Raw genomic sequence first — 16,076 nt, 5'->3', positions numbered from 1 at the left:
ACTCGTCGATGTGTATAGTTTCTTTTTTCAAATTGTCCATGTTTACACTATACCCCGCCTGAAATTTACAAAGGATCTGGCGAGAAAAAGGGCTTCCGTGTCCAGTGGATCAATAGTAAGAAGTAGTACTCCCGAGTACAGAAACCCCTATAGGTGCCGGTTGGGAACTGGCTATAGGTGCCGGTTTCTAAGCCGGAACCTATTGGTCGGCACCTTTATCTCAATCTTATTGGTGCCGGTTATAAAACCGACACCTATACTATCAAAAAAATTAAAAAAACGATGGCACCTACACTGCCGGCCTTCTCCACCGCCGCCACCACCACCTCGCCCGGCCTCCACGCCGTGCCAACCTTCGCGCCGGCCTCCACGACGTCACCGCCACGAGGAGAGGAAGCCGAGAGGGGTGAGTCTCCACCTAGCCATGCCCGCCTCCGCGCCGCCACCCAACGTCGCGCTGGAGGATGATGAGGACATCCTCCACTATTACCCGCTGGCAAAGATGCAAAATTCGGGCGGCGACCGTGTGAGCCTCTGAATAATCCCACCTTGCTTAGCTTGGGAGGAGGAAGCCACCTTAAAAGGGAGAGCCACCCTTCCCCTACCGGACTAGTCTTTTAGGGAGATTGGGCCTTTCCCCGAGTGGGTGTGCCTATGAACTGGAGATTGGGCCTTTCCCCGAGTGGGTGTGCCTATGAACTGTTGGGGTCCGGGCAACCTTAAGTTATTGGGCCTCGGCCAACCTCACCTGGGACGGATTGTTATCAAGGGGGGAGGTCCCCTGGGAGAGAGGCCGCCACCTTGCCGGGGCCGGATTGTTATCAAGGGGGGAGGTCCCCTAGGAGAGAGGCCGCCACCTCGCCGGGGCCGGATTGTTATCAAGGGGGGAGGTCCCCTGGGAGAAAGGCCGCCACCTCGCCGCGGCGGCCGCCACCCCACGCCATGCTAGAGGAGAAGAAGGGAAGGGAGGCGAGGTCCCCCGGGAGAGAGGATGCTGGCGAGATCCAGGCCTACTCCACCACCACTGCCGTCGCCGCCACCTCGCCGCGCCAGCCTTCGCGCTATCGCCACCGCGAGGAGAGGCAGCCGAGAGGGGTGAGCCTCCTCCAGCTGTCAGCCGCCACGCCGGCCAACCTTCTCCACCACCGCACCGTCTCTTCGCCCGCGTCGGTCGGCCTTCTCCACTGTCGAGCCACCCTGGAGGAGGAGAGAACGGGGGAGGGCCCCCAGGCCGAGAGAGGACCGCCGCGCCATTCTTCTCCGTCGGCCGCCGCCACTACTCTGTCACCGTCGCTGCGCAATGGGAGAGGAGGGGCGAGCGAGCGAGAGAGAGGGAGGGAGGTCAGAGGTGGATGGATGGATTAAGATGAGGCTGGCACTGTGGGTGGTCAAGAAGAGCCGGCTCGGTTTTTTTAAATATAGGTGCCGGTTTTTAAATAGAACCGACACCTATATTTATATTATAGGTGTCGGTTCTAAACAAAAAACCGACACCTACAGTGTAGGTGCCGGTTTTTTTAATAAAACCGACACCTATAATGTTTAAAGGTGCCAATTTTAACTTTTTTTTATCGTGCGGAGGTGGGAAAATGCTCATAGGTGTCGGTTTATTTAAAACCTACATTATTTATCTATAAATCTATAAGGTCGGTCCCTATGAGGGCTTTTGTAGTAGTGTTACTCCTTGAAGGAGTTTAATAATATAACGATTAACTACTAGCTCCAAAAATTGAAATATTATTTATAGATAATCTAATAGTCCACTCATACAATAAGAGCAAGTACAATAAGATGCCATAAGCATATTGTATAAGTTGCCACATCACATTTGTATTTATGTGGATAGGTAAGGAAATGAGAGAGAAACAAAGCGGACTATAGATTTATAGCCAGCTTCAGCGTGAGTTCCAATAAACTATGTGAGAGAGATGGGTGAATGATATATTAATGATGCAGTATATATCTCCAACTAACGATTATATGAGTGTACTATTATGTTGGCTATATATGATATTTAGATTTTTGAAGCCAGTAGTTAACTATATTATTGATTTTGCTCTAATTAGTTGTAGATATATATATTGTATCACTAATATCTAATCCATCTATCTCTCTCACATAGTCAGTGTTTGGCTAATAGGATAGGGAAATAATTTCCCACCAACCAAAAGACATACTTAAATCATAACCATTCATTCTCCCTCTTCCATTTAATTCTAACCCTTCATTCATTTTCCAATCCCAATCCCACTCCCTATTTCCTATTATCCAAACACACCCATAGTTTATTGGAGCTTGTGCTGCAATTGGCTAAAATTTGTAGCCCACTTTTTCTCTCTCCTTCACATAAGTAAAAATATGATGTGACAACTTGTACCTCCACCTACATCAGGCCTATCTTACTCGCAGTAACACTCCTAATACAAAGAACATGAAATAATTTAATCACTTTCTCGGTTGGATCACCTCAATAATGCGAACAATGTGATTGAGGGTTTTGATGGTATAGGATTTAAAACAAATTAATTTTACAAGATCAGAGCTGTTAGTTAAGTATGTATGCATACACGTCTTATATATTATAAAACATGAGAAAAAAGTGGTTGTGTTTTATATTATAGGATAATAGAAGTACTACATAGTAATAAGTTTCATCCGGCAGAAATTCGTGCCGAGAACATGCAAAACAAAACTGGGCCAGAGAAATGCACACATATCTGTAGAAGCCCAGCGCGCAGCCTGAGCTGAGCCGGCCGGCCTTTTCACCTTTTCTCGTGCATGTTTCCTGTATTTTCAATCAAAATCATCTAGTAATGCTCTCTAGCTATGCTGTCGTTTCTTCCCTCCGGGAAATCCTCCTCTGCATGTGCGAGCGACTGCGTCGACAGGATCCAGGCAGGCGCATGCGTGTATGTCTCCATCCATCGGGTGCCCTGTCAACCAAACTAGTACTACTACTCGTATTCCTAGTGCAATCTCTTTCGTAAAAAAAACAATAGTATTAAATATGACATAACTTAATACTATTATAAATTTAAATATATCTCTGTCTAAAATTATATTACTCAGATATATCATGTTTAAAGCTAGATTGATTTTTTAATGTAAGGGAGAGAGTACTGCACTGCAGTGTGCGTGTTTTGCCCATTCAAGCGCACCTACGTTAGTGTACGTGTGGCCGCTTTATCTGCCCACTGCCGAGCTATCTATCAATCGCGTCGACTACAGCGGAAGCCGTCAATCCACCGGCGATCGGTGTCGCGTATGCGCAAGCGCAATGCATGGATGAGTGACTTCAACTATTGCTCTCCGGCCAGTTCTCTCGTGTATATATACGTGGAATCACCAACTCCCAAATCTTCTCCCGTTGTCGGGGCGATAATCTCTTCTTGTTTCTTTATTTTGCGATTGCGATTAGCCGCGGGTTGGCCAGATGTCTGGTGATCGAGGAAATTACTCCCTCCATCTCTTAATATAGCAACCTAATATTGAATGGGACAGCTAGGTTACTATGTTATGGAACGGGGGAGTATTATTCTCCGTGGCTCCTAACCATCCATCCATCGTAGTAGTACGTTTTATCGATCAACGGTCATCGGTCGACGGATCGACTTGACGAGGGTGTGTGATCAGTGTGTTCCCTTGTTGATGTCATGTTGTCATTCTAAGTTGAACATTTGTCGCTTACTTTGAGATTTTTGAGATTCATGTATATATGTCATAAATCACATTATTGTACTTTCTTTTCTTTTCAGTACAGGACGAATCTTAACAAAAGCATTCAATGGTTCAGCATGTTGCACATGAACTTGGATCGTGAAAACAATCTTTCCGTTTCGATTTTACTGTACTGTCCGTGGATAACGTCTTACCTGGAGTGTTTAGCTCATGTTATGCCGTTCACAATTTCTATTTGGGCTTAGGCCCAAAACTCTAACAGTAACCACATTCCCCGCTGTCCCGTGACAGTTGCTCCAAATGTACACTCGAATATGATTCGACGATCTTTTTCCCTGCTCAAATCAGCGGCTGAGAGCGCTGAGAGCACAGAGAGCACGGTTTGTTATCATTACTTTTATCTCTTTCAATAAATCAGAGACAGATATTAGAACGGTGAAAGCTAAAACTATCAAAAGCATACAAGTCAATTGCAAGCCCGCCCCGCGAGACCTGCCATGTGCATGTGACATGCACGAGGGCAAAGTGAAAAAAATGCGGCATTGCGTTTGGAGATATGTCCCTTCCGCACGGGGGAATCCACGAGCGCTGCAGCAGGCTGCATCCGTACGCTCTGGGGGCCAGAGGCGGGGGCTGGCTGGCTGGCTTGCTGGCTTGCTTGCTCCAACAAAGCTGCAAGCTGCTCCCGGTGTCCGGCTGGATCGTAGGGCCCTGCCGTGCCGGAGAGCGAGCACGCGCATGTGCCGACGCCGTGCAAAGTCCCCCCCTGCGCGCGCGCAACCGATCGACTCATGGCACGCAGGCAGCAGCAGTACCAGCGACGCGCGCGCTTATTATTGGTGGTCCACGCTACTTGCTGTGGCTCCGCTCAACAGCCAGAGCCAGCGGTAGCGAAGCCGATCGATCGCGCGCGCGCTCGCTCTCTCGCTCGCTCCACCGCGTTGTTTGTGTCGCATTGGTTGGCCCTCTCTGGTCTTTAGCTAAGCTACCGTAACGGCTGGCCGGACAGGCCACATGCATGCGCGCTGCCACACAGCAGAGACAGAGCTTATCTTAGGGTGTGTTTAGTTCTAAAGTTTTTTTTCAAACTTCTAACTTTCCATCACATCAAATCTTTCATACACACAACTTTTTAGTCACATCGTCTCCAATTTCAATCAAATTCTAAACTTTGGTTAGAACTAAATACAGCCTTAGCTCTAAGCTCCGCGCCGCGACGCGATCGATCATACCACCACGGTCCACGACCACCACGAGGCAAAGCAAAGCAGCTGCGGCCCTAGCTCCCGTACGCGTCGCATGCGGGACATGCTGAGATAAAACTCGTAAGTGCACAGATAAACTAGTAGTGCGTGGTGTATCGTACGTACGGCCCGGCCGTCCGGTCGGCAGTCAGGCCACTTTGCAGGTCGGCCCGCCCCCGGCCGGGCTGGATGGCTCAGCGTGCATGTGAGCGATGTAAAACGAACCGAGAAAGCTTGCGATCGATCGAGGGGACTCCATGTCACACCACGTAAAGTACATCATCCCGGCTTCTTCCCTGCTAAGCTAGCTAGTAGTAGCTCGCGGCTTTTGCGACCCAATTCGCTTTGCCATTTTGGTGCGCCGGGGTGGTGTGGTAGTGTACAGGTGTGCGTGCATTGCCGCGCTCGACGAGCCGTGTACTCCGTATGTGTGTGTCCCGGGCATCGTGTCGTGTCCCCCCATCCCCATGTGCAACTCCGGTCTACTCCCTCTCTCCTCTCGTCAGGCTCAGGCCAGCCTGCCGTATAAATGAAGGCGTCGACGCGTCGACGTGACAGTGTGCGGCTTACTGAAGTACTCTTCATACTCTCTCGTCTCTACGTGTACGTACGAGTCAGAGTTATGCACTCCAATTATTTCTCAATCATGCATGACTGGTGAGGATGTGAGTGTGTTGAATGTGCGTGCATGCATGCATGACACACGTTTGATGGAGTGATGGCTGTCATTTCTCGAGTGATCTCGGAACCACCGCGGCGTGCAGCCGGCCAGTGCATGCATATCAGCATATCCATTGGACGGTGACGCATTTCTTGTGGGCTGTTCGTGTCCCCCGCAAGAAGATTTTTTTAAAAAAAATACTTACTCCTGATCAAAAGAGCACATGCATACGCTGAAATGCATATGCTAGTAACTCTCAGCATCTGCCAGAAGTGGCTTTGACCCCTGAATATGAATATATGATCGTGATGATCGCGCTCGTGGCCAGCCGGCCGGCCGGTCAGTCCAAACCCTGCATGCGCCGGCAAGGTTGCATGGCGACTCTGCCCCATTTTGCGAGTCTTGTCGGTACAGGCAGCCACATGTACACGCATGCTTTCAGGGTCAGGTTATACAGCAGCCCTCCCTTTCTCTTGGAGCCGTCGTGGCCGGAGCCCCTCCAATCGCTTGCTCGTGCATTTTTCAATTGCGTGCCCCCTGCGCATGTGTTAAAGACATTCTTTCCACCCAATTTGGCCTTTTCAATCCGATCGTGCCTTTCTGGCTGCCATATATTTTAGCTCCCAACCACATTTACGGTATGACGAAAAAAATGATCGATGTGACACACCCAATTATTGGACGCGGTACCAGCACAAAAATCTTGCGTAACTTTATATATATGGATCGAGACATTTGGATGTGTGATGGTCACATACAAAAGTTCAGTAAGAAACTAGTAAGAATATTTAATTTCCCTGTTGGATCCCCGCAAAAAAAAAAATTCCCTGTTGGAACATTCATGCAATCAACTTAATTAGCACCCAAACAGTCAAATTTTGTGACACAAAATTCTTTATTTGAACTTGCGTTTGTGAAAAATTATTTGTACTCCCTCCATTTCAAATCACTTGTTTTATTCTAGTTTTGTCGTAAAATAAAACATTTCTATCTTTAATATTAATTTATAAAAAGTTCGTAAAGTTTATCAACATGTGAGTATATATATGTCATGGAAGTATTAATACTAAGGATAAATCATGATAAATCAAAAATCTGAATCTTATAATATAAAACAGTATCAATTTACTTAGGATATACATACCAGGATATATAATCGAAAATGCATTTAGTCGGTATCCCGTTCCAAGAGATTGGCACGGGATCCTCTCCCTCCCTCACGCGACTACAGCAATAAAAAAAATGCAGATGCGGCTGGATTTTGCTGGGGCTATTGTAGCACAGAGGCATATGGATTTTGCGGAAAGGTTGTGGCGTGGCGTTGGCCATTCAGTGCTTTAGTGCGGCGTCGCTTCTTCGCATATGGGGGTCGGAACGGGTGCATGCAAGGCTAGGTCGAGTTAATGGCGGTGATGACGGAGCCGCCGAGAGATGGGGGCAACTCGCCTCCTAGCCACATGGTGCAAAGAAGGGAGGAGTCGGGTATCTCTTGGTCTAGAAGAACTTGAACAGAAAGAAGATTGGAAGGAGGAAGGAAAAATGAAAAGAGAAAGGAAGGGGAAATGGTAAAGGGATTGATAGAGCTATCAAAATTTTGTTTTAACCATTGCACAGGAGTGAAGCGGCTGCAACGGCTGCTTCACCGGGTCACCATGGCCACACACAGAGGAGAGGGATGAGGAGGTCTAGGTCTTGAGGAGTGGCCGAAGAAGGATGGAAAACACCGCCACCATCACGTCAAGGGAGGATGGGAAACACTACCACCGTTGTGCCGGTAACCATCTCCATCCCTTCCTCTCTCCCCTCTCCGCTTAGATTTGATACCAGATAGGTACAGGATTTGTATCGGCAAGTACATGTGTGATACCAATGAGGTTTAAGTTGGTACCTGACAAGGTATCGGTTGGTATATGGCAGATATTGGCCAGTACCGACGAGGTATCAGTTGGTAAGTAACGGGTATCGGTCGGTACCGATGAGGGCCAGTACCTACCAGAAATGATACCGATAGGAATCAGGATATGATACCTTCTCGGTATCATCTCCTTGAGACGGGTTCTCGTATAGCCGTCTCCTATATAACACTAGAATGACAAGTAATTTAAAAGAAGACTAACCATCACTATTAAAAAAACATATATTTTGTAAACATGCAAAATAGATTTTTCCAGACGGCCATCCACCCCGCCTGCACATAAAGGCCTGTGAAAATGCACGATTTTTGTAGGCGCCTCTTCATTTTTGCAGGCGGTACAACCACCCGCCTGCGAAAATATACTCTATGAAAAAAACCCCCGCCACCACCCCTACCCGCCATCGTCGCCTGCTGTGGCCCACGCCCTCCGCTGGATCTAGGTGGGAGAGGGAAGGGAGGGAAGCCGGATCTGGGAGGGTGGGAGGAAGCTAGGGGATGGGAGCGCCGCCACCGTCGCTCCCTCTACGCCGCCGCCGCCGCCCTCCCCCTCCAACCGAATCTGAGAGGTCGGGGAGGGGAGAGGAGTGCCGCCGACCGGATATGAGAGGGAGGGAGGGAACTAGGGGAGGGGAGTGCTTCCACTGACGCTCCCGTCTCCGCCACACTGCATGTGGTGGCCACCATATCTCCTTCCACACCGCCCCCTCCACCGCTTGCGGTGGTCGCTCCCCTGGCCTCTTCCTATCGGATCCATGAGCGAGGAGGGAGAGAGGGGAGTAGAGCACCGCCACCATTGTTCCCTCCATGCGTGTTGCCTCCGCTGTTGCATGCAGTGGCCGTCACTCCACCTCCTCCAGGCAGATCTAGGAGTGGGGAAGGAGGGAGAGGAGGGGAGTATCGCCTCCACACCACCGCCCTCCCCTCCTCCGGTCGGATCTAGGAGGGCCACACAGCCTGCTGAGAGGGGTGGAGGGTGAGGTGAGGGAGATGGGATGAGCGATGGGAGGGGAGAGGACTTGGTGAAAATTAGGCTAGGTAGCTAGGTGATGATTTTTATGAGGTATGACCTTTTCACAGGCAGACATATTAAGACCTCGCCTGTGAAAATCGATTTTCACAAGTGGGACTAGGTTTATGGTATCTTTAGGTATTTTTATGAACATTGATTTTATGGTCGCTTGGAAAAATAAATCGTAATGTTTGGAAAAATCGTTTTTCTATTAGTGCATGATGCGTTAGCTCATCTCAATTTTAATGCACAATAATTATTTTATTTAAGTACCTAGCTAAATGGCAGCTACTAATTAACATTCATATATACCTACCGGCTTGGTGGACTACGTGAGAATGCTATTCTAGTTTTTTCTGGCATTTGTCGTAATGGAAAATGTCTAATATATGATCATCGGATTGAGCAGTCGCCTAATTGCGAAAAGCGCGTGACTTCTCCATCAATAGCATGCAGCCTGCCTACTGTCATGATTGATGAATATTTGTTCCTCTTCTTGCTCATCATTATTGTGTCGTTTGCGTATTTAGAAACAACAATTGTTGCAGTAAAATACAAATGTATTGGTGCTGTGTGGATTGGGAACTGGCAGATCTAGTGATGCAAGCAACTAATTAGAGACGGAAAGGTAGAGGGAGGACGAGAGAAACACATACCTCTACGGCTTTACATCATGTCATTGCGAGAAAATATATAAACCATGCTTGGTATGGTCAGTTGGAGATCTATCCAACGGCTAACGCAATCCACAACTAAGTAACCAGTAACAGAGCTCTGCTACGGTTACTCTAGCTAGCTAAGGTTGTATTCTTTGTCCTGGGTTCCCAACCACTCTCCCTCTTTTTCACGCACGCACTTTTCAAACTGATAAACGATACGTTTTTTAAAAAAAAAAATTCTATACGAAAATTACTTAAAAAACTCAAATTAATCTATTTTTTTTAAAAAAATCTAATACTTAATTAATCACGCGCTAATAGACTAATCTGTTTTCCGTGCGGAGAAGATGGGTTCCCAACCCCATTAGCGAACACAGACTTAGAGGATCCATTTTCCCTTATGCTGATCAATGACTATTTTTATTTACCAATATATTGATTTTTTTTCACATTGCATTTTTTTCTTTTTTTTTCTTTCTTATCGTTAGTCCATAAAGAAACGCAATATTCGGAAGAACGTGCAAAAATCTTTCTTGTTTGTATTACAAACTAACTATGGTAGCCCGGCATGCAACGTGTTATAGCTAGCTATTGGGAGAAGCGACCTTGCGACCATCTAATTCCAACAGTACGTAGGAGAATTGCTTCAAAACATTTGCATGTCTTCATGTGCCGACAAAACAAAACCAGACCAACTGAGCCAGAGAAAACACAAAAAGGTTCCACTAAGAATAGCGATTGGTAAATTAACCCAAGCACATACTGATTGACAGAATCTAACACGGCAACAACGACGTTTGTCTTTTTCTTTCTCCCCTTTATTCCTGGTAGACAATAATCGCAAAGAGGAAATTTTAACTGCTCGGCCATGAATATTCATACCCGGCCATACCCTACGCGAAGTGGCGGCATGCGCCCCTCCGCTCCGGCCCATACACGGTTACGTAGGACCAGCCAAATTAATCGATCCGCCTTTGTAACCGACCCAACCGTAGCAGCCATCCCACATGGCTCGTCGTCACTCCTCACTGCCACTGGAGCTCTTTTTCGGCAAGTTGGCGCCACCACAACTTGACGCACTTGGCATCTGTTTGCCCTCGTCTCTCGGATCGGACCCACAATCACAGTCGGAGTTCCATGTCCCTTCGCTCTCAAACTAGACGAGCTCTCTACAGCATCGACGACCGAAAAAGAAACAGCTATACCGCACAGCACCGGCCTTAATTCGACGTCGAAGCTTAGTACTACTAGTACGTTGTGTCGTTAGGCTAGCCAACCCGGCGAGTACAGATGCCGTCGCCGATCGCACGCGGGCACAATGATTACCGGCTACGATCCGTACGCGTCACGTCGTTTCCCCGGGCCTCGCTCTGTCGCGAATTCACGGGGCATGAAGAAGGTAGCGCAAGGAAGAGAGCTGGAGGATGTAGTAAAACCGATCGACCTGCGCGACGTACGCCCGGCCGTGTCCATGTGTGGTCGCTCTCGCCGGCGAACACCAATGATTGCGCCTGTACCCGCTTTCATGCGCGTGCCTGCCTGCCCCGGCCGGCCCCCTTGCGGCGGGTCGCCAACATCCAACGTGCGTGCGAAAGCAACACGCGCCGTGGCTTCGCAACAGCTCAGTTAATTAGGAATCATCAAGGATGCACGCGACGCGCAACAGAAATTAACTACGTCTCAGAGATCGGCGGACGGACACGGGTGGGGCACAGGGCACGTACATGCATACACATACCAAAACTATATGACCGACAGCTTACATACGCATGGCCGACGCATCTGGCTTTGCGACTGAGGTATGGACCGTCTCGACTGTACGTACGTACGTATAGTACTTATTATGGTCTTATGGGCGAGCACCTGCAACCGCATTTGATGAATGCGAGAGACATATAAATCCGAACACAGATTGCGTGGCTGAATCTGGTCTGGACAAAGCCCGAGACGACAACAGAGGAAGGGATTAGGCGAAGACCATAATTCCACCCCAATTAATACCACCACGCCCTGAACAACCTGCTCCAGGTCACCGGCGACGAGCCGGTGAGATTCCAGTACGGCCGCGCGCCTGATCTGCCCGTTCGTTTCAGCGCCCAGAGATCAGGAGAGGAGATCTCGGCGCCCGATCCCAGTGACGCCAACGAGAGGAGATCAGGTGAGGCGGCCACGTCACTCGCAAAAGCTGCCAGAGCACCGGACGTTTTATAGCTGGCCCATCGGTGGGCCCGGCAAAAAATTATACACCCACGTGCTGGGCTGCTTCACGGTTTCCGTTTCCTGTTCCGTTTAGGAAGAGAAAAAAGAAAAACACAGAGAGAAACAGCTAATAGGGGGATGGCGACCCCACCTGCAGCGACGGAGAAAGCGGACGAAAGTAAAAGCGGCGCGATGCCACGCCACCACACGTCCACACCCATGCCATGCCACACATCGCCACTCCGACCCGACGAAAAAAGGGCGGGAACGTAGAACTGGACGGGACCCCACGTTTTTTATGGGCATCCCACATGGCACGTTGCGTCGTGGACTCATGCGTCGGGGGCCCAACCGTCACTCGGAAGAAAACAATCCAGGGGCCCCGGTTACCGCTGCCCCTGGCCGTTGCAGATTATGTGAGAATCACGGCTGCCCTGACTCAGGATCAGCCCCTAATTAGGAGCTCCTAGCTTCTGTCGTTGGGTAAGTTCAGTTTTTTAGATAAAGTACGAGTTGATCTTGAGCTCATTTTCCTTTTTGAGATAGAGATATCGAGGTTAGGTTTAGGTACAATTGGACGTTTACTCAAAAAGGTTTTATCCAAAACCCTATTTAAAAGACGACATGCATTTTGTGATGGAAGGGTATATCTCAGTTAATCAGCTAAACAAAACAGTGGGCAAAGCAAAAAAAAATTAAAAAAGGAGAAATTGCCAAGTTCAATATAGCACTACCCTCACTGTCGGGCTGAAAACTGCTCGGTGGTTGGATGACGCCGCATGCAGGTATAGTAGTAACAATTTGCAGCGATAGGCGGTACCCAACGTAGAGGTCAGGATATGATTCAGGTCAGGAAACAGGTAAACGGATGGCACGACACGGCAGGGACCGGAGCATCTCGCAGATCGCCGGGTCGCTTCATACAGGAGACGAGAAGGACAGAGAGGCGCACAGGGGCGCGCGCCCATGATACAAAATACAAATCGCGCATACTACCACTGTACACCATCAGTACATACATACATACGGTTTGTCACGTAGCCCGGGCAGGCACGGCACAGCCTAGCATTGCAGCGGCACACCGCACACACAACCCCCCACACCTGAATGCGGATGGCGACGGGGCCAGCCAGCCAATCATGCCCGCCACATCACCACCGTCCATCCATCCCCCTGCCCAACCCCGTACGGACCACGTGGACGCCTCCCCCCGTCGGCCCGGAGGAGGAGCCCTGGCTTACAGGTGGGCCCTGCCCTTCATTATGAGACAGCTAGGCATTAGCCTATGGCGTCCGACCGACCGAACCACCACCGGTGGCCTCGCCCGCCCGCACGCCTGCCGCGCTCGCGCGACGGAGCACCAGCGCTGCTCCCGGCCAGTGTCGCGTAGCGCGGGGGCAGCGCCGTACTTTCCCCTACCCACGCTGCCCCGATGATAAATTACAACGACGGTGAAGAAAAAGAAAAGGCACGGCCGTGCCCTCATCCGCACCGTGCAGATGAGAGACGAGGGATGTTTTTTTTAAAAAAAAAAAATTTACCGCGTGCGAAGGACGGCCGCGTCCGGCTGGCCGGAGCCGGACCCACGGTTCGTGGCTGCACCGTGGGGCCCGCGGGTTTTTAACCCGGCGCGCCGTTCAGATCAGATCGGCCACGTGCCACTGAATCCATCGCCACATTTCCCGTTCCATGTTACTCCTGCCTCAGCTCGAGATGAAGCAAACTGCAAACACGAGAGGCCTACTTCCTTGCGTTGGCATTTCGTAAAGTTAGCAGTAGTAGTATACTCCACTAATTTAGTACCGTTAATTGTAGTTTGAGAGAGACTACTACAGGCTTGGGATCCACATTTGGGATACTCCGTTCCCTTTTACCGAGATGTAGCAGAGAATTCATTGCTTTATCGTCCTTTCTCCATGCGACCATGCCTCTGTCCTTCACGAGAGCAGTAAGTATGATTAGGAGATGATGGCATATAACTTGAACCACACTGAAGACAGTATTAGATACAGTAACAAGATGGTTAATTAGGCCTTTCGTCGACAGGAGGAGGAAAGACATTCATCCCCACGCACTGGGCGCACGAGAGAAAACACAGTGGTAGAGAAGTGATGTGAACCATTCATGGTGCATTTATCAGAGATGGAAGAAGAACAAACGAGGCATCCTACAAAAGAATCCTGAGGAGAAAGAAGAGAACAAAACAAATGTGGCCTACTGCATTACAGCGCGGGTTAATCACCGCAATGCCATCACCACCACCGCCATAACCGCTCACCCAGCTCATGGAAAAGAAGAGGACAAACTAGAGAGCAGACAGCTCGAGGCTAACTAATCCCAAGGAAAAAATGAAAGAAAGAAAAAACAAATTTACAACGAATGCACGAATCTTGAGGCTTGGGGGTCACGCCGGCGAAGAGGAGCCGCCGGAGGAGGAGGCTGAGCCTGAGCCGGAGACGGTGGAAAGGACCTCGGCGAGCGCGGTCATGGCGCGCACCTGCATCTCCAGCGCGGCGATGTAGTCGGAGGCCTCGGCGAGGAGAGCCGGGAATGGGAGCTTGCGGCAGCCGGGCACCAGCCGCCCGAGCACCTTCGCCTTCCTCGCCAGAGCTGGGGCCTTCGGCCCTTTACCGGACGACGAGGATGGGTGGCGCGACGGCGGGGAGATGGCCTCGCGGAGGCGCGCGCGGCGCGCGGCCTGGATGCGGCGGCGGTGGGACGCGAGGATGGCGCGGCTCCAGCGCGTCCGCCCGCGCGCCGAGACGGCGAGCGCGCGGTCGGCCGCCTCGCGCACGGCCCGGCTGCGCGGCGGGGCCGCCGCCGAGGAGGAGGGCGACCCGGAACGCACGAGGCGGATGGCGTCGAGGAGCTTCGACGAGTAGATCTCGTGCGCCCGCCGCGTCCGCCACTTGGAAGGCTGCGCCTCGGACCCCTCCGACTCCCCCGTCGCGCCACGCTTCCTCTTCCGCTCACTATTCCCCCTCTCCTCCACCGCCGCCGCCGAGCCCGAGGTGGACGCCATTGCCTCGCGCAGCAAAGAATTCTTGCCACAAACCCAACTTACAGCACAGAGACCACCAAAAAACAGCAGGATCAGGATATCTGTGACCTCTCAAGATTCCCTCCTCCTCATGGAGCATACACCTGGTTGCTGTGCAGAGGAGGAGAGGGGTGGTGAGATGGATGGAAGGAATGGGGGAGGAGGGGAGTTGGGAGGTTGGGGAATATAAAGGGGGTGGTGGCATGTGCAAATGCCAACACTGATGGTGCTCCCATTAGTCCTGTGATCCTTTTGGATTTTCCGAGTTTTTTTCTCTTCTCTGTGCTGCTGCTGTGTGTGTTAGTTAAATAAGTGTAATTTTGCTCGTCCCATTTCTTGTAATTTTTTTTATATCCCTATGGTCTATCCATTTTGCATGTGTGACACTGGGAGTAACCAGCTAATTATGAGGTCCACCAGGTTTGGACTTTTTCAGATCGGTGTCCACCGGTTGGTTCAGGGTGGCAAGAGGGTGCGAGTGTGTAAAGAGAGCGGACAATATCTGTTTGTTCAATCGACCGAAAGCTTGAACAACCGAAATCTTAGTATGAAGCAAACAAGGAAGATGTACATGTATTTTTAGGCGTGATCTGTTCTAATTACGAATCCAACGGAATGAATGTGGAATATCAAATGCTTTCTCTATTGGCCTTGCATATATGCAAATTTTATAATTAGGTACTAAGAACAAAAATAATTTAATCTCATCAACAATTTCAAAAATCAATATAATTAGTACTTTTAAAAAAGAAAGTTACCGAAAAAAGCGTTAAGAGTGGATTTTAAAAAGATCATAATTAGGTACTCGGCTTTGGAGTCAACTTTTTCCCCCAATTCAATAATTTATAAATTTAAAATGAATAAATAAATGGGATTTAACTCTTAATTAAAAAGCATAATTATAAAGTTGTGACTGTGCTCATTTTCGATTTAGTTAATTAACCTGTTATGATTCAGGTGTGTCCTCATTTGCTCCAATATTATGCACTATCGAGCGAGGTTTGAATACAATTGGTCCCATCTTTTCGCTTATGTTTATGCTTATCAACCAAAATTTAAATTTTCAACATTAAATTTGAAGCTGATTTTGAGGTTTTTCATCGAAGTTTATTTTTCAACCTTTGCTTTTAGGTCACTAAGAACACGTAAATAAAAGTTTTATTCACAATTATTTATCGTTTGCAAATATGACGTTTAGCTTATTCCTGGGGCGGAACATGTTTATCATGAAGATCTGAAAATTACCATATTAATCGAATTAGAAAAAGAAAGAAGATGCACACTTAGGCCAACTTGAGCTATTCGGTAGCTTGAGCTGCGGTTGGGGTGTAGCCCAACGCCAACGGTGTCGCAAGCATCATATAAACGTTGGGTTGTGCAGCCGTAACCTTCTGAACACCCCCTTATATCGTGATGGTCCATATTATGACATCTAGTGATTTTTTATGCAAATTTTTTGCAAAGCTATATAAAAGTAAAATTGAATTTGATATACAACTCTTAGCTTCTATTTTAATAAATACAAGTATATTTTTTATAATGTATTTTGAAAAAAAAACATAATTGGATATCATATACAATTGTTAGCTTTTGTTTTCATATATACAGTGTGGTTTGTATACAATGAAAAACACTCAGGGATCTTCCGGCTAGCTTCAAAAGATGGTGGGC

The 16,076-nt window shown here is 48.8% G+C and overlaps 1 protein-coding gene across 1 annotated transcript; it reads right to left on the bottom strand.

Moving 5' to 3' along the window:
• Positions 1-13,474: 13,474 nt before the first annotated feature.
• LOC4332635 (transcription factor bHLH148) lies at positions 13,475-14,559 on the bottom strand. The gene has a single exon (XM_015773791.3). It carries the CDS (start codon positions 14,385-14,387, stop codon positions 13,770-13,772), a length of 618 nt encoding a protein of 205 aa, XP_015629277.1. The 5' UTR covers positions 14,388-14,559; the 3' UTR covers positions 13,475-13,769.
• Between the last annotated feature and the right edge of the window lie 1,517 nt (positions 14,560-16,076).

This window comes from Oryza sativa, chromosome 3 (assembly GCF_034140825.1).
Source record: "Oryza sativa Japonica Group chromosome 3, ASM3414082v1".
Lineage (NCBI taxonomy): Eukaryota > Viridiplantae > Streptophyta > Magnoliopsida > Poales > Poaceae > Oryza > Oryza sativa.
The sequence above is the reverse complement of the archived record's forward strand: the minus strand, read 5'-3'. Positions and strand labels throughout refer to the sequence as shown.

Bases quoted from the DNA above. Each gene is read 5' to 3' on its own strand.
- LOC4332635 (XM_015773791.3), bottom strand. From the start codon at position 14,387: ATGGCGTCCACCTCGGGCTCGGCGGCGGCGGTGGAGGAGAGGGGGAAT.